At 52.7% G+C, this 16,672-nt stretch overlaps 7 protein-coding genes across 7 annotated transcripts; 5 read left to right on the forward strand and 2 right to left on the reverse strand.

Moving 5' to 3' along the window:
- Window positions 1–860: 860 nt before the first annotated feature.
- On the forward strand, window positions 861–1,699 carry BC939DRAFT_504066 (uncharacterized protein; the record flags this gene model as incomplete). Its single annotated transcript, XM_051560478.1, has 3 exons — window positions 861–882; window positions 976–1,406; window positions 1,514–1,699. The coding sequence occupies 3 exons, from the start codon at window positions 861–863 to the stop codon at window positions 1,697–1,699; spliced, it is 639 nt and encodes a 212-aa protein (XP_051411238.1).
- On the forward strand, window positions 1,679–2,938 carry BC939DRAFT_454546 (ribonuclease E inhibitor RraA/Dimethylmenaquinone methyltransferase). Its single transcript, XM_051556078.1, has 4 exons — window positions 1,679–2,006; window positions 2,117–2,142; window positions 2,231–2,449; window positions 2,556–2,938. Exons 1-4 carry the CDS (start codon window positions 1,739–1,741, stop codon window positions 2,838–2,840), a joined length of 798 nt encoding a protein of 265 aa, XP_051411239.1. The 5' UTR covers window positions 1,679–1,738; the 3' UTR covers window positions 2,841–2,938.
- BC939DRAFT_454549 (Josephin-domain-containing protein) lies at window positions 2,939–4,468 on the forward strand. Its single transcript, XM_051556079.1, has 5 exons — window positions 2,939–3,103; window positions 3,265–3,282; window positions 3,368–3,483; window positions 3,604–3,689; window positions 3,785–4,468. The coding sequence occupies exons 1-5, from the start codon at window positions 2,981–2,983 to the stop codon at window positions 4,042–4,044; spliced, it is 603 nt and encodes a 200-aa protein (XP_051411240.1). The 5' UTR covers window positions 2,939–2,980; the 3' UTR covers window positions 4,045–4,468.
- A 239-nt stretch (window positions 4,469–4,707) lies between these two features.
- On the forward strand, window positions 4,708–7,998 carry BC939DRAFT_504069 (uncharacterized protein; the record flags this gene model as incomplete). The annotated part of the gene is made up of 3 exons (XM_051560479.1): window positions 4,708–6,373; window positions 6,535–7,503; window positions 7,622–7,998. 3 exons carry the CDS (start codon window positions 4,708–4,710, stop codon window positions 7,996–7,998), a joined length of 3,012 nt encoding a protein of 1,003 aa, XP_051411241.1.
- A 179-nt stretch (window positions 7,999–8,177) lies between these two features.
- BC939DRAFT_454557 (histidine phosphatase superfamily) lies at window positions 8,178–10,249 on the reverse strand. Its single transcript, XM_051556080.1, has 3 exons — window positions 9,431–10,249; window positions 8,755–9,051; window positions 8,178–8,639 (listed from the first exon to the last, which is right to left on the reverse strand). The coding sequence occupies exons 1-3, from the start codon at window positions 10,083–10,085 to the stop codon at window positions 8,368–8,370; spliced, it is 1,224 nt and encodes a 407-aa protein (XP_051411242.1). The 5' UTR covers window positions 10,086–10,249; the 3' UTR covers window positions 8,178–8,367.
- A 1,266-nt stretch (window positions 10,250–11,515) lies between these two features.
- Window positions 11,516–12,961, forward strand: BC939DRAFT_454561 (uncharacterized protein; the record flags this gene model as incomplete). The annotated part of the gene is made up of 2 exons (XM_051556081.1): window positions 11,516–12,678; window positions 12,773–12,961. A coding segment is annotated over exon 1 (873 nt), but the record flags the coding sequence as incomplete, so codon positions are not given.
- A 1,379-nt stretch (window positions 12,962–14,340) lies between these two features.
- On the reverse strand, window positions 14,341–16,086 carry BC939DRAFT_398229 (kynureninase; the record flags this gene model as incomplete). The annotated part of the gene is made up of 4 exons (XM_051552411.1): window positions 14,341–14,759; window positions 14,875–15,103; window positions 15,239–15,795; window positions 15,918–16,086. The coding sequence occupies 4 exons, from the start codon at window positions 16,084–16,086 to the stop codon at window positions 14,341–14,343; spliced, it is 1,374 nt and encodes a 457-aa protein (XP_051411244.1).
- Window positions 16,087–16,672: the final 586 nt, after the last annotated feature.

The following is a 16,672-nucleotide window of genomic DNA, read 5'->3' on the forward strand; positions in this document are numbered from 1 at the left end:
CAAAGAGAAAGGTAGAGGATCGAAGGACAAGGAACAACTCTCGATATCGGATTGTCTGGATAACATACCGGCCTTTTTTTTTAATTCATTTCTTTGTAAAACCATTACTTCCCCGAGCAGAGGTCGTCTCGGAAGATGAAGATGAAAATGATGCGCAGGTCCTGGATGAAGCAACTACGCTGGAAGCGAGACTAGCAGGTATAAGGCGGAAAGGTAAAAGGACCTTTTGCCATGCAAGCACGCAACGACGGCCGAGTCGTACGCCATACAGCTGACCCCCGTTTCTTCATCCAGCTCTTGCGCGCTACCAGATACTCTTCCGGCTCACATACGCCATCCTCTCAATCGTAGCCCTTCACTCCCTGCATCTCGGCCAAATTTCTGGGCCCACAGAAGTATCCTACGTATCACAAAGGCAGCTGTCCGCACGGCCAGATTACCTCGTCGACGAGGAGATTCAGCAACTCGTGTCGACTTTTCTTGCAAGCGGACAAGAACTGCATCCAATGTGTCAACCCTTGATCAAGATCCCAAAGGTATCACTCGGGGGAGCAATAGAGCTAAAGAATCATGATATTTTGTTAAGATCGAATGATTCGATGCTCCGGCTGTCTGTCAAGGTGGTCTCAGGCGATGTGAAAGAGCCGAGGCTCAGGGCGGTGAAAGGGTGGGGGACTTCGAATAGTAGGTACAAAGGTGTGATGGTCGCGAGGGAGCATGAGGGGACGAGTGTGAAGGTGGACATCCGGCCGGTGCTGTATCAGGAGCGTGTTGATCAAGGATATGTTGCAATGGTGAGGGGATCGTGTGGTAGTAGGCATGGTGCACAAGGAACGAGTCACCGCCACTGTTGTTCTGGCATGCGCGATAAGCGAAGCCGAGGTATAAAACGGCACTATCATCAAGACCACCCAAAGGATTACTCTTGCCAGTGGAAGAAACAGAGAAAGAATTCTTATCGATACACCCCTATAGGAGAGCAGGACCCCGCCAAGATTGATGGAGCAAGGACGTCAGGACTGGAGTGGACATCGATTGTATGTCCTTTGACACTAGACGTGGAGCTCACAATTCCTCGCAGGCCTCACATGGAGTTGTGCTCTCTACAGCTGGAGGGAACGGTCATGGATGTGGACGTGCAGGATAGGGACACGATCTACAAGAAGACTCGCATTACAAACCAGCAGGGGAGGATCGCAATAAAGGGCATACGGGCGGATAGGGTGGACGTGTACTCTGTGCTAAGCGGTATGGAGGCCAGAGAAGTGAGATCGGGACGTGGAAAGACCCTGGATGTGTCGGCAGTGTCCCCTGTGGGCGCGGTTGTGGTGTCTGTCGCGAAGGTACCGAGGACAAGGCTGGACGTGAAGGCCATATCAGGACGATTGGGTGTGGATGTTGCGCTGGTAAGGGAGATAGCTTGGTCACAGGGGTCTTTCGGGGTGTTGTCGTTTTGACCTTTTTTTTTTTTCTTATGTCTTTCTACACTTTTTTGGATGCTGTCTGAATGTAGCCCAGGGCATACACGGATCAGGTCGCGCTGAAGACTTCGTTCAAGAACGCGTCGATGACTGTGGAGGAGGACAAGGGGATGGAGAATGTGAAGGAAAGAGGAGATGGGCAGCGGCAGAGACTGAGGAACCGCGTGCGGCTGGAGAGCAGAGGCCAAGGGACCCATGTCCGTCTTTCGTACCATTAAAAGCGCGTGTTCTTTTATTTATACGCGACCGCGTCGCGTATGCCATTGAAATGTATTTTATTTTTTTCCCACCGTTGCGGGCTCCCTGAGAAGGTGCTGCCCGTTGCATTGCGAATCCATCTCATCCATTCCATTCCCTTTTCCCATCACCCCCTCGCCATGGCATCCGAACCAACCACCGAGAAACTGCCCTTCTATGCAAGCTGCGACGTCGCTGACGCACTCCTGGCACTCAAGGTGCCAAGTGCAGGTTACATTCCTGACATTCATCTCTGGAGCCCTCAGTACAAGGCCGGCTACACCCGAGGTACAACCAAGTCGCTTCGACCACACTACCATGTCCTGATCCATATTCCTCCCCGCGGACCTGCATTAACCTTCTGAGCTGTCTTCAACGTCTTTTTATTACCTGTGCAGTCTTTGGTCCTGCCTATACTGTGAAGGTACCCCACCAAAGCGCTGATTCTTTGAATCCGATCTGTTTCCCCTGGATCCAACGTCTAACGCGCTCGTTCCGTTCTTTTCGGGTAGATGGTTCCAGTGACGGACAAAGAGTCGCCGAAGTCTGACCAGCACTTTGTTGATGCGATCCCTGAAGGGAGCGTCGTCTGTATCTCGCAGCCCGCTAATATGGTGAACGCCGTCTGGGGCGGACTGATGACCGCACGTGCACAGATCAAAGGCGCACTCGGGGTTGTGGTCGATGGGCGTATCCGAGACTTAAACGAGCAGCGCGAAGCCGGCTTCCCTGTATGAGCCCTCGTTCTTGTTCAGCTGTCTGCACACATACTCTCCTTCAGGTCGGTTTTTTGTAACACCCATTTTCTCGTTCTTTGTATCTCACCCGGGAGGATAGGTGTTTGCAAAGGCAACTTCGATCATGGGTGCAGGACCATTCACACGGGCGACGACACTGAACATACCGATTGAGATGCAACCGAACCCGAACCATCCTGCAGTGACAATCCATCCGGGTGACTATATTGTTGCAGATACGGATGGAGTCGTTGTTATTCCAAAGGATATGCTGGCGCAGGTGGAGGCGCATTGCAAAAAGTCGACGGCGGTGGATGACCAATGCATGACTGCGTTGAAGTCTGGCGAGAGCATTGTGGAGACCTTCAAGAAGTATCGCGGATGAGTAGGAAGGAGTGCTTGGATAGACCAGACGAGCGGATATGTCATCATGCCACACCGCATTAAAGAAATAAAGGGCGCCATGTGACCATATAAAAGAAAGCGAGGAAAGGAGCCTTTGTGCATAAGGGTGAAGAAAGGTTGATGGCACCGCCTGTCTCCACATTTGCCATTCACCGCCCGAAGCAGCATTCTCATTCCATGGCGCAAATAACCTCGACCCGGTCTCTTTACCACGAGTGCCAGAGCCAGGGCCAATGCGGCAAGGTACCGTCCGATGCTCATATGTGTCATTTGCTGTGGGAGGAATGTGGGTCGATATCATTCTCCAGCGACTTGTCTTTTCGGTACGCAGCCCCACAACGCTGGATAAATCTGTGGCAATGCTAACGCGTTTCTGCCCCATACCTTTTTATGTTTCTAAACAGCACACACTCAACAACCTGGTACGGTATTGACTCGCTGTTCGTCGCCCCATTCCGCTTGAAGGGGTAGGGTAACCCACTGACGTTTGGTTGGCTGCAATTTTAGTTGCAAGGCCCTGTTTTCTCAACAACAGATCTTGATATGATTGCAGAGAACCTCCGCCAGGTCGCGCAGGAGAGTCTGCAAAAGACGATATGGAAGAATCCGTACAAGAGTCCCCTGTAAATGGCCATGCGTTTTAATGTGTTCCATCTGTTTTGTACGAGAATGATATATTTGTGCTACATGCTGTTGCTAAGTGTTTTACTCTGGTTTCTCCTGGTTCTTTTTTCTGTTGGTAGAGGCATGGGATATTACGATGTCACTGTACTCGAAGCGGCATTGAACCAACAGGGCTGCACGCTCACCTGGTTTGATGCAAGGCGAGGCAGGTATCCTCTCTTTCCTCTGTTACTATCGTGTTTGCAGTAGACCTTTTATTAACCTTGGACCTTTACACTCCATGCGCCTGCGATATACTAGATATTGCGGAATGTTTAAGCAAGCAGGATGAGTCGATGGTGGGCCTGATTGTCCATGTGCCGACACCGCCCCGCTGGGTTCCCTTCTGGAAGGGCCAGCATTGGTTTGGGATCCTACGGCTCTCGAATGGCGCGTACATCGACCTCGACTCGAGACTATCACAACCCATGGCTTTTGCAGGATTCGACAACGTAAGTGCTCCTCATGCGATCGATGGTTCGATGAGAAGAAAAGGGTTGATGGGATTCATAGGTCGCTAACCCACGGTTGAATTGCTGTAGACAATATCGTTCCTAAACGATATTTTGCAGCATGATGGGCGGTTGTTCTTGATCCATCGGTCTTCAGGGGAGGATGCCGGAGCGGTTGATACAGGGACAATGGAGACGAATGATTCGTACAGATCGACCTCATCGGCATCGTCCTCGACCGCGACCTCGGACACGGTGGCATCGTCGGAGACGGCGCCGACAGAGCGGTCAACCACGAAACTAGATGGCGTCGTGCCAGCATGATTACCTAGGCTTATTCCCGTACCCATACTTTATCGCCCTCACGCGTCTGTCCCCATAATATTCCATTATTAATGCTCTGTACCATCCTTTCTCGAGACACTACCGTAGTAATAATAGTCATCATCATCATCATCATCATCACCACCATTAAAGCCATGAACAACTAGACCCGCTATCATCGGGAGGAATGTCAGCCCTTGAGCACAAAAGACATCATCTCCCTGTTTCTGGAAATGCGAACTATCAGCGAGCGATCACTCTGTAGCGCACACGACCTCATCTCCTCCTCATCCATCGCATTTTCCCCTCCACTTCGCATCTTTTCTCTTTTCTCTTCTCTTTTGGCACTCTTCAGCATCCACAGACCTTTGACACCCTCTCCATCGCTCTTCCTTCGAAGACCCGACGATGCCTCCACGACGCACTCTACAATCTCAGCAACAGCAACATCCACAGCCACAACTGCAGGCAATGCCCCCGCCGCCTCCACCAGGCCCCCACAACGCTACTCCACGCCCACAACCTCTCTTCCGTGCCCACTCTTCGTCGACTTTGCACATGCAGCAAATCGCACCAGCGTTCCCGTCTTACCAGCAGCAGCCCAGCGCCAGCACCACCACCACCAACACCCCAACGGATCCATCCCAACATGCGCTTCGATTCCAGCAGCATCAGCCAGCACAGCCTTACGAGAGCCTGAGTTCGACAACGCACACTCCGGTAGTCTCGCAGATGTGGCACCACAGCGCACCTATAACTCCCACTCCCACTTCTACTCCTGCGAGTACGGCCGTGGCGGCAGGCGCTGGAACGACGATGGAGCAGCTGCGACAGCGACTGGATCCGCGACAACAACAGCAGCATCAGCAGCAGGAGCACTTTCGACAACAGATGTATCAACTCCGGTCTCAGACTCCGAGCACCGCGAGAACCGAAATACGCCAACAGCAACAGGAGGACAAAGAGGAGGAGCCTGGAAGGGGACAGTATCTCGCGATCACGTCCCGGACTCAGTCGCACCCGCAACAGCAACACCAAGTCCCAGGAATGCCGGTGTACATCCGCCCACCAACCTATTCGATCCCACTGGGAGTCTCGAATCCATGGACGTCCACACAGCCGATATCCGGAGTAGCTCCAGGCCAAAGTCCAGTGCCAGGTCTAGTATCAGGATCGGCGACGTACTTGCAGCGCGCGCTTAATCTCCCAACATCTTCATCGTCATTGTCGACGAACCGGACTGGAAGAGCAGGAGACCCGTACCCGATACCCCCTCGCACACGCGCTCAACGACAGACGCCTGAAACGAGTGTGGCCCAGTCCATGCAGCCGACGCCGACGCCGTTGCAGCGTAATCGGAGGAATACTGCTTCTACACCTCCTGCAGAGTCCACGGAGCAGGGCCAAGGAAGAGGAAGAGAGCTACAGGTATTGAGACGCTCGCCCAGATTCCAGTCGCCTCCTCCCCCAGAGACCAGAGAGGCGGCGGCAACAACGACATCAACAACAGCAGGAGCGACTCCAATAGAGCAGCCTATAAACGCACCGCCTGCGCCGTCGACGGCACCGACCATATCGGAGCCCGCAGAAGAATCACGCCTCCCGCCCCAGGCCCCATTCGCTGTCCAATCCCCACATGATCTCTCCAGAAACACCGATGACATGCACGACATCCACATGTCCTCCCTTGAAGACGACCTCCTCTCTCCCGAAGGCTCGTCCGAACCTCCGATCGAAGTGACCCTGAACATTGACATCCCCAAACGCTCGAGTCCTGCGGCGGCCGGAGACGTGAGTGCCACGGTCTTGAGTGTGAACCCGTCTTGGCATTGCATCTTTATCGAACAAGTCCACGACCGCAAGATTCGAACCGCCGTCAGAGTCCAGTTCTGTCCAAGCATCGTCGGTGGCGGTGGCACTAGTGCTGGTGGTGGGACGAGCAGAGCATCAGGAGGGCGGAGAGAAAAGGTCGCTAGGTTAAAGTCAATTCAAGTGGTCGGGTACAAGAGTCGCCAGGTAGAGTTGACGCGACGGATCGTTGGCAAAAGGCTGATCGAGCGTGGAGGCATCCTTGGTAAGTGCTTCAACAGTAACAGCTATAGTGCGTGGTTCTTTTATATGTGAAGTCTGTTTGCCATGCTTTGTTGCTGACCTGTCAATAACCATGCTCCATACCGTTATCCCTTTTGTGTGGATGTATGTGGATGTATGTGTGTGTTCGTACGCCCTTTATAGTGCACCTGGACCCCTCGGCGATCAGCTACAACGAAGCCTCTTACGGCTTCACGCTCTGCCTAACAACCTTCCCTCCCGAACGACTCTCTCACTCTTCTTCTCCAAGCGCAAGCATACACCCAGACGAACCCCTCCCCCTGATCCGACAACAGAATTCTGCATACTGTCGACGGAACCTAAAGGAGCTTTACTACGACACCATCTCAAAGGATGTGGCGATCACAGTCCGTCCCTCGGGAGAGGTCTTTTATGCGCATTCTGTTGTACTGGAGAGCTTTGGGTTCTTCCGTGCCTTGCTCGAGCGTGCCGCCAGGGAAGCGGCGACCTCTACGGATTTGTCTTCAGGCATGGGAGCAGGAATTGGGATAGGCGCGGGACTGAGAACTGGAATGGGTACGCAAGGTGTTGAGGCGATGGAAACAAACACTATGGACGCAGCCATGTACGCCAGCAGCAGCAGCAACAGTAGCAACATCAATCCGAGCAGCCAGTATGCTGTCGATGAGGAAGGATACGCACGACCACTCCATCCCACTCCTCCACCGCCTCTAACTCCACCTTTGGCTATCCCAACATTGCGACAACGACAACAACGTGGGACGGCTCCGGAGGTTCTGCAACAGGACCGTGCCGATGGAATCGACACAACGACAACCACGCGGACGAACCGAGTCCGAACGCAGGTCGAGATCCGTGGAGCGAGTCCGAATATCTTCCGGGCGATCTTACACTACATGTACATGGGACATATCCCTACAAGCCTCGCGGAGTTGACCTCTACTCCTACTCCTACTTCGCAACGCAGACGACCAGATTCGGGAAGAACTGAGGCGGTAGTGGAACCCGCGAGGTCTGATGAGCGGATGGAGGGTCCAGGATCGAATTCTATCGCGACAGTAGAGCGTGAGCGTGAGGGTACAGATCTGTCTACAGGAGGTCAGTCTTCGATGGCGGCGCCGCACACAACAAGTATGTCGACCCCCCTCTAGATGCCCGGATGGGGCCTTCCACCTCGGCTTCAAATCTACTCACGACTCACTCACCCTTCTTCTCCTCCCTATTTTCGTTCAAACTTCCCTGGCTCTAGATTTCTCCTGGCGCGACCTCTACGAAGCCGGACAGAGCTTCCAAATCAGTGGCCTCATCCAGCTCTCGAAACTCGTCCTCCTCGCCCGGTTAGATCCAGAACTCGCCATCCAAGAGCTCTTCGAATGGGCCTACCTCCACTGGGCCCTCGTTCCTTCTTATGCCGGTTTCTTGATCGAGAACATGGCCCCTGCGATGTTACGCGGCGAGGGCGCTGAGGACGGTGAGGGAGGGATGAAGGACGGAGGAGAGGAGGAAGGGTGGAAGAGAAAGTCGGTGATGTGGAGATATCATGATCGGTGCCCGAAGTTCGATGATATCATGGTCGTCTTCTTGAAGATGCTGAATGAGCGCAAGGAGACCAACATGTTGGTCTGAAGGAGGGTCAAATGCGCGCCAAAAAAAAAAAAAAAAAAAAAAAAATTCCGCGTCCGAAATAGTTCTAAGGGGAAGCGATATCTCATGCCCCGTTGCGATTCTTTATTGCTCTGCCTCATTATATGCTTGCAACTTGCTTTGATATCTGTTTTGACAACATGCTTCCAATAAAATAACCCTTTCGCGAAACAATTCACTTCTTGGAATTTATTTGACACAAATACTATAGTACAGAAAAAAGAAAAAAGAATGTGCATCTTAAAGAGCAGCCGGATATAAGGATCGAAGGATATGTACAGTTCACTGTGAATGAATCTGAACCTAGGAATGGAAGGTATACAACTGGTTCTTCAAAAGCAAAAAAGGGACCTAGCGACGAAGATCTCGATCGAGATGTGCGGTATAAGTCTGATAGTCCAGAAGCCATCGCCCTTCTTCCTGGGCGACGATCTGTGTGAGTCTTGATTGCATCAAAGCATCCAACAATACTGGCTCATAGTCTTTGTTGGTACCGTTCGCCGTATGACCGGACAAAGGCCATTCGTCCTCCATGGTCGATGAAGGCGTCCAGCGACAACGTGAGATTGAGCAATTCGGAACCGGGACCAGCACCGGCATCTGCAGACATGCCTCTAGCAGAGCTGTGAAGAAAAAATAATTACAATCGAACATTGATTAGATATAAGGCAAGAGGCAGGAATCCCACTCGGTGGGATTGGCTACAACCGCAGAAAGAGAGGAATGAAAAGACCTTACCATTGACGGGGGAGGCATGGGTAACAAAGACGATGGAGAGATCGCGATCCTTATCCTTAACCTTGGCTGCTGGACCGGTGTAAGCGGCTAGGATATGAGCGAGTGTCTGTTCCAGTCTGGTCTGCATCTCCTCCCGGGTCTCGGGCCAGTTGGGGAGCTGTCGTTCCTTGGCAGAGTATTTCCAGTCGATGGAGTAGTACTGCTCATGGTCTCGTCTCGACAGCGCAAAGTCCTGCATCCGCTGGACGATGATCGAGTCGGGCACTGGCTCGGAGACATATTCGAGGGACAGCCATTCTATTGAAAGGATGCACGGGAAAAGATAGTGTGTTTAATATATCCGCACTCTCCATGGCTGTAAAGACATACTAACAGCCGCCCAAGAAAGAGTAGTACGAGTGAACCCGCGAACACCGCCTTAAACCGCTCGGCCACCTCTTCTCGAAAGGGTCGTTTTCCTCCCACATGATACAGGGTACACAAAGAAAAAAATAAATAATAGACAAACACATGGTCGTCCGTCCAACGAACGTGTGGAGTCAAACGAAAAGAAAAAGGAAAGGAATGAGAAGGAATGAACAGAGGGAATGAAGCCCTCCATGGCATGGAGTGAATGCAATCACCATCCACAAACAACACACCCAGAGACAAGAGAAAACCAAGGCCAAATACTTGCCTGCGAGCCCTGACTCAACTGAGACAGTGACCAGGTCCCTGTCGTCGCCGTCGACTTCACCGCCCAGCTTCTTGGCATCCAACTCCTTCTCCCCTATCGAAGAAGGGGAGGCCATGCGCATACCGATGGCCATCTCGATCGCAGTCTGCGAGCACCTCAGGAACGGACTTGTCACGATCGCAAAGTGATGCTTCCGCCTGTTCTCGCTGCTGCGGCGGCGACCAGTGCCACCAAGGTTGCTATTGCAGCCAGTCTGGTGGGTCTCGAGTGATGGAATGTCACCGTGAGCGCCTCCTTGACTGGTGCTGCACATGGTACTCTGATGCTCGTGAGTGTCGAGACAGAAGCGGTTGAGGCTGGGAGAGTCAGGCGGCGTGATTCTCTGCAGAGTCCAATGCTGTGGCCCGCTTTCCATCGCAGTTGCTGCAGTGGTGCCAAGACTGGTTGCTGAAGAGGTAGAGAATGAAGATCCAGAGGAGCGGGACTCGTGAGCAAAGTCGCGGATTATCTTGCCGGTCTGTCTGGCCTGGTGCTTGCCCTGTTCTGTCAATGGTGGGTCCTGCGGACAGGGCGATGTGCCTGCCCAAGAAAAGTCGACCTGGTCGATGCGCTGTCCATGTCGCACGAAATAAAGATTAATAGTCGTTCCTGGCATCCTTCAGGTCCTTGTCTTTCTTTGCCTTGCTGAGGAAATATGTCTTCTTGGTCGTTGCTGTTGCGGTCGTAGAAGCCCTTGTCGCTGGTGCTGATGCCGTCGTCGTCGAAAGGGTCAGGAAAGGAGTGCTGAGGAGGAATGAGCGAAAAGGAGGAGGTGGCACTGTGCACTCATAGTCTATACGCCCGCAGTCATCAGACGAAGCCTATTCGTTCTACCGACATGTGATAATGCACATAAAAGGGATCTCCCATAAGTCCCACAGGGATACCCGTTCGCTGGCTTTTTCCACAAGCTCATGACGACTTTACTCATGTCGTCCGGTGCTAGACCACATGTGCATGTAGGCTGTCGCTCTCGCGAGAATATGTAAATGTATTGGGCTTGGTCCAGTAGCAGCCAAGTGGGCTTGTTAGTGGCTATACGCGGGCTGTGAATGCATATTACGTCCATTAGTAAGTATTAATAACATGTCGCGGACAGAAGGAAAACACTCCAGCGGATGAATGAAGGATGTGTGGCAGAGAAGGGAGGCTGGAAGGGGTGCGGACTAATTGCAGGCTTGCACTGGCACCGCCAGACGTGTGCGTGCCTGTGTCTGTGTCTGTGTGCGCCGGGGTGGAGTCGGACATGGAAATAAAGCGAAAGCTCATGGGAAATCCTCCTCTGCCGACCAGTCATGTCAAAGAGGTCTTGTGCCCCGCGCTTCTTATAGTTTGCAGGAAATGAGCACTAGTCCGCCAGTGTCCATTTGTCGTTGTGCGTGTGTATGTCGTGTACACAGCCGGGGCTATCATCCCCCTTCTTAGCTTTCAGCCGGTTATTACCAAGCCGGGTTCCGTGGACAACATCTACGGGGCGAATATGCTCACTTGGACACTGAGCATTGGATGTGTCAAGGGATGGAGAGATGGCACAGTCCACTGCTTCTCAAGCTGCTGTGCTGCCTCCTACGACCCCTGCCACAGAGGCGGATTGTTGTTTCCGACTCTTAAACTGCATAGCTAGACATATCTCGATAGACAGATCCAATCAATCTAAAATAATGCTCATATGCATCCAACCGTAAAACACGCCACAGAAGTGTAGGTGGAGAGGGAAAGGGGCGGGAACCAAGCTAGGTGAAATGGAGCTGTCGGCGGATAGGAGAGATAAGGCGATCAGTTATGAAGAGGTTGAATCGGTAATGAATATGTTTGAGTGGGACCGAGTGTCCCTGTTGCTGCTACAGTCCACAGGAGGAGGGAGGCGATGCACACAATGCAATAATGAAAGGGTCAGACAGATTACAGGACCATGTTAAACCCCCCATTGAGAAACAGCACACTACAGCAACAACAACAACAACAACAACAACAATAATAGCTGTAGCAAACAAATAGTAGCAAATAAGCAACAACAATAATAATACCCATCTCTTCCTCTTCTCCCTCTTCTTCTTCCTCTTCTTCTTCCTCTTCTCCTTCTTCTTCTTCCTCTTCTTCTCCAACTCCAACTCCAACTCTCATTCCTTTCTCTCTCTCCATCCCGGACTGATTCCTATTTCTCAACGAACTGTGCCCACGAGCGTATTTCATATTTCACACTCAGACACACGCGCACCCCCCTGTGGCAAAGTCCCCATTTCACCACTCCTCACACCTCGCCACTCTTCTGCCGCCTAAGCCCTATTTCCTCCTCTTTCTCGTCTCCATCCTCTCTCGAACCCTTTGCCAGAGATGGTCGGAAAGCTGTTCAACGACTTGGTCACGGCCCTGGACATCATCCCCTCCTCCTCAACCGTCCACCTCTGTGTCCACCACCCATCCACCTGCGCTCTCTCGGGCAAGGTTCGCGTCCTCGCCAAACGCCCCTGTATCTACAAGTCCCTCGTCCTCACCGTCACCGGCACCACCCGCATCTGCAGTCGACAGGGCTCCAGGACCATCAAAGCCAAGCAGGTCTTCTTGAATGTATCGAAGGAGATTCTCTTTGAGGGCCACAGTGCCACCGGAAGGAGGAACTCGGCATTAGCGCAGGGAAATGCGGAGACTGGAATGGCGCCACGCGACAGTCCGAATACTGAAGAAGGAGCACGAGAGAGAGAGCAGTCGCCCTCGGGGACGACCCCAGCATCGCCGCCATCCAGGACACAGAACCAACTGCTCCCAGGCGTAAACGATATCGACTTCCGGATCGAATTCCCCTCCCACATACGCTCCAAGGCCTCCACCTCTACTCCATCGCCCTCCACCCCCTCACCGCAATCAGACCCCGACCTATGCAGCCTCCCCTCCGGCCCCATGAAAACCACCGCCGGCGACTCCTCCATCATGTACACCCTCCGCGCAACGCTCGTCCTGTCCCGGCGAGACATTCTCGTGAACAACCATATGACGGCCACCACCCCCTTCCGGGTCCAGTCATGGCAGGACACGATCGATTACCGACAGAGTGAAGACCACTCCTTCCACGGAAAGCGGCGCGGAAAGATCGAGTTCCAGTTCCAGGTACCGAAGCAGTTAGACCTTAGAAGGCTCCAAGAGCTGCAGTTTGGGTTCAAGGCCAGTTGGCGGACTCTGCAAGATCAGCTTAAAGTCAAGGAAGTACAGTACTATATTGTAGAGGAGGAGCATCAGCTGTAAGTGGCCTTGTTCGTGTTATCTGTTATCATGAGTCAAATTAGCGTTTTCTAGGGGTAGAATTACGGTTCGGGCCCTGGCGACTCATGTGTCTCATATCTCCTCTCGCGTACATTCCCTGCGACCTCCTCCGTAGGTTCGGTCCAAAGGTCGTCCCAATAATGAACACCTCCATCATCTCGACCTCCGCCCTGCACGACTGCTCCAGCTACACCATCCCGACCAACACCTGGGGCCAACTCCGAGCCGCTGCTCGTCTCCAGATCCCTCAGCCCAACACCGTCCTCGAAACCACAACCCTGCCCTGGCCCCACACCCTCTCGGTCTCCCACAAGTTGCGAGTCCTCATCAAGTTCGATCGCACATTCGCAAAGGAACGTGATCTCCAGCTGTCGTTTCCGATCTTGATACACCCGACACTTGAGGAAGATGGAGCACCAGTCCATCAGGATATGGACTATCGTGAGCGGCACAGGCCCAGGAGGGGGAGCCGACGTCGACGTAGCAGGGCGCTATACGGAATCGTCCCTGTAAACCAGGACGATGATGAGGATGGGTATGATGAGGACAGTGAGGATGAAGTACCCTTGCCCGTGTACGCGGATCGCGATTCGACCTTACTATTGATGGTCGGAGAGGAGGTCCAGATGGTCCCCGGCTTGAGCCTGGGGCTCGACGAAACGACCATGGGAATGACTTATCCGAACGGGACACCCATCCGCTCCCCCTCATCCGACAGCTCCATGCCAAACTCACCCGTATCCCCGAATGAGTCCTTCCCCTCCCCTTCACCGTCGTCGCCGTCGTCGCATTTTTTGAGTGGAGAGCCGATTCGGGGGGAGCAACACACATGGACAACAGCAACAACGACGACGACGGCGATGCCACGTCGTCCCGTGAGTCTGACGCCCGTCTCGTCCGCGTATTTCGAGACCGCCTTGGCGTCTGGATCGGCACCCAGAAGACACTCTACGATCGAGCAATTGCAGACCCATAGGGACAGGTTTCTCCCACCACCGTATGTCATGCCCTCGTTGGAAGAGTCCCCAGAGACGGCGATATCCGCATCGCGAACCGGTTCTCTGAGCGTGAACCAGGAGGTTGGGCATGGAGGAGATATGCACAGGAATGGGGCCAGTAGCAGTGACCATGGCCCAACGTTTTATTCGACATCGGCGGCAGGACCGTCGTCGTCGTCCGCACCCATCGCGCCACCGAGTCCGCCATACGAGATCCAAGAGGAACCACTCTGCTTCTCTGCTGGGGATTCGTCATCTGACGCCTCCTCGTCGTCGTCTTTGTCCGCCCCTTCGGACTCTTCGGATTCATCGGACTCTTCGGGCTCGTTTTCTTCATCATCACGTTCTCCACCATCGCCGTCTTCGGATTCGGATTCGGAGGGCGCTTCCTTTAGTCGTAGATTGATGGATACCAGCACCAACGCAGAGGATTCTTGTTAAATAAACTTTACATATTCTTACCTCCGACCATCGCTTTTAACAATTCCTCTATGCTAATAATTAACGATCCTAAATGTTTGTATCAGGCAATCTGATACAATTTGATCCGCACAGCGTTTTATTTGGGGATACATTCTCCTCCTCTCCTCTTCTCTCCACCACAGCTCCCACGCTCTAGTGATAAATCTCCTTGACGAGCTCCTTGAGTTCAACCACAAACCTACGGACATCCTCAAACCGCGAATACAACGGCGTGGGGGCCACACGGATCACATCCGGCTTACGCTCATCTCCGATGATCGCCTTCTTCGCCAGCTCCTCAAAGATCTCCATCATCTTGCCCCGCTTAAACACCAAGCTGAGCTGGCACCCACGCTGCTCCGGGTCCGAGGGCGTGATGATGTCGAGGACATCGGTTGAGAATTCTGTAATGAGGAGGTGGTAAAGGTATCCGGTCAGAAGGTAGGACTTTGCACGCATGTCTTGCATGGTCGTCTTCTCAAAGACGGAGAGCGAGCCTAGCAAGGCACTGGTTGTAAGGACCGAGGGGTTTGAGTGCTGGAATCCTGCAGCGCCTGGAATCGGCTTGAATTCTATGGGTGCGTTATTGAATGGTCAGTACGCATTATTTTTACATGGATAAACTGTATTTTTTTTTCATTTTTTTTTTTCTCTTTTTTTCTTTTCTTTGGAAGAGCAAGACTGTACCGTTAACCATATCAAAACGGGTGCCCTTATCGTGTCCCCACCAACCAGCCAGACGGTTACGACCAAAGTCGTTGGCATGGCGCTCGTGCACAAAGATACCGGCAATGCCTCCGGGGCCTGAATTCAAGTACTTGTAGGAGCACCAGCACGCAAAGTCGACATTCCAGTCGTGCAGCTGCACCGGCACATTGCCTGCCGCATGCGCCAAATCCCATCCCACAATGCATCCCTATCAGAACACGATTGGGTGCAAAAATAAAATAAAATAAAATAAAATAAAATCCAGGATATTGTCAGCTGAACATAGCTCGTCTATTGGTACAATCAAGAAGGGTTTTTTTAAAGAATGCTTGGTTTTTTTTACCTTGGCTTGCGCAGCTTTGGTGATCTTCTCGATCTCAAAATACTGACCCGTATAGAACTGGATCCCCGAGAAACACACGACCGCAATCTCCTCCCCATGCTTCTCAATCGTCTCCAAAATATCCTCTGTCCTCAGCAGCGTCTCCCCTTCCCTGGGCTCTTGACAAATCAGACTATCCTTTGGCTCCAATCCATGCCAGCGGATTTGACTTTCGATCGCATAATGATCCGAGGGGAAGGCCTTTGACTCGATCAGGACCTTATGACGATCCTTCGTAGGCGTATAGAACGCCGCAAAGAGTGCGTGCAGGTTCGACGTCAACGTGTTCATGATCGCGACCTCATCCTTCTTCGCACCAACGACCCGGGCGGATTGTTCCTGGACGGTCTCTTCGATTCGCACCCAGGGACGGCCGAAGCGGTGCTTGAAATGAGAGTTCACGGCACCCTCGCCCCAGACCTCGAGTTCTTCACTCACATAGCGTTTCACGGCCTTGGGAAGCAGGCCCAGTGAATTGCCACAAAAGTAGATACAGCTCTCCTCTGGGTTCGAGGCGCCTAAATTCATTTGAATGAACAGCCAGAAAAGAAGAGGCCAATTGAGTGTGTTGATTCAAAAAATGCGATGCAGGGTTAATGCCGTGCGAAAATCAAGGCGCCAGCTACTATCGAGTTCCTACCTGGAGCAATTTCACCGCGGGTGGGGATGATGAACTCAGTGCGGAGGTCCTTGAGGGGGTCGCGGTCGTCCATGAAGGCGGCAAAGGACGGGTCAAGGAAGGAGTCGGCCTTGGACTGGGCCAGGAACTGGTTCAGCTGTTCCTGGGGGTTCACTTTGGTAGCGGTCATAATGGGGATCCTTTCAAATTCTTATTTTTGTTTCACACAAACACACGCGCACACACAGAGGAGGGAGATCACAAAGAGAAGAGAAGAAAAAGAAAAAGAAAGAAAAAAAAGGGAGGGGGATGAGCAGGCAGCAGAGGAGCGATGAGGGATGGGGAGGAGGATGGGGATGGGGATGGGGCTGATGAGGATGGAGGACGGGGAGGAGTGTGGGAAACTCGCGCCCCACTACCTCTTAAGTAGACTGCTTAAGAGGCAGTTGCACAGAGGGACAGAGGGGACAGACAGCCGTTGATGGGCCCAAAGAAGAAGCAGTCTCCCCCTGCCTCGAACCTTAAAGAGAGGGTATAAAAGGGGGCAAAGGGTTCTTCCTTTTACCCCACTTTCCGCTCCATCTTTCTTTCTCTCTTTCTCTCTTTCTTTCTTTCTCTTCTCTCTTTCTCTCTCTTTCTCTCTCTTTCTCTCTTTCTCTCTCTTCTCTCTTCTTTATTCTTCTCTCTTTCATTCCGCCTCCAATTGCTGTCGACTGCCCCTCCCCTCCCCTCCCCACTGCTGACTAATCAATGGTTCTGTCCAGACACGTCCTCTC

The sequence above is a fragment of the Gamsiella multidivaricata genome, assembly GCF_025024155.1.
Source record: "Gamsiella multidivaricata strain RSA 2152 chromosome Unknown BC939scaffold_41, whole genome shotgun sequence".
Classification (NCBI taxonomy): Eukaryota; Fungi; Mortierellomycota; class Mortierellomycetes; order Mortierellales; family Mortierellaceae; genus Gamsiella; species Gamsiella multidivaricata.

Coding starts and splice junctions, on each gene's coding strand:
- BC939DRAFT_454546 (XM_051556078.1), top strand. CDS start 1,739: ATGCCATTGAAATGTATTTTATTTTTTTCCCACCGTTGCGGGCTCCCT. Junction 2,007..2,116: donor CAAGGCCGGCTACACCCGAG/GTACAACCAAGT, acceptor TTACCTGTGCAG/TCTTTGGTCCTGCCTATACT. Junction 2,143..2,230: donor GTCCTGCCTATACTGTGAAG/GTACCCCACCAA, acceptor CTTTTCGGGTAG/ATGGTTCCAGTGACGGACAA.
- BC939DRAFT_454549 (XM_051556079.1), top strand. CDS start 2,981: ATGGCACCGCCTGTCTCCACATTTGCCATTCACCGCCCGAAGCAGCAT. Junction 3,484..3,603: donor AATCCGTACAAGAGTCCCCT/GTAAATGGCCAT, acceptor TTCTGTTGGTAG/AGGCATGGGATATTACGATG. Junction 3,690..3,784: donor CTGGTTTGATGCAAGGCGAG/GCAGGTATCCTC, acceptor GCGATATACTAG/ATATTGCGGAATGTTTAAGC.
- BC939DRAFT_454557 (XM_051556080.1), bottom strand. CDS start 10,085: ATGCCAGGAACGACTATTAATCTTTATTTCGTGCGACATGGACAGCGC. Junction 9,052..9,430: donor AGTTGAGTCAGGGCTCGCAG/GCAAGTATTTGG, acceptor TCCTTTCAATAG/AATGGCTGTCCCTCGAATAT. Junction 8,640..8,754: donor CCATGCCTCCCCCGTCAATG/GTAAGGTCTTTT, acceptor TTTTCTTCACAG/CTCTGCTAGAGGCATGTCTG.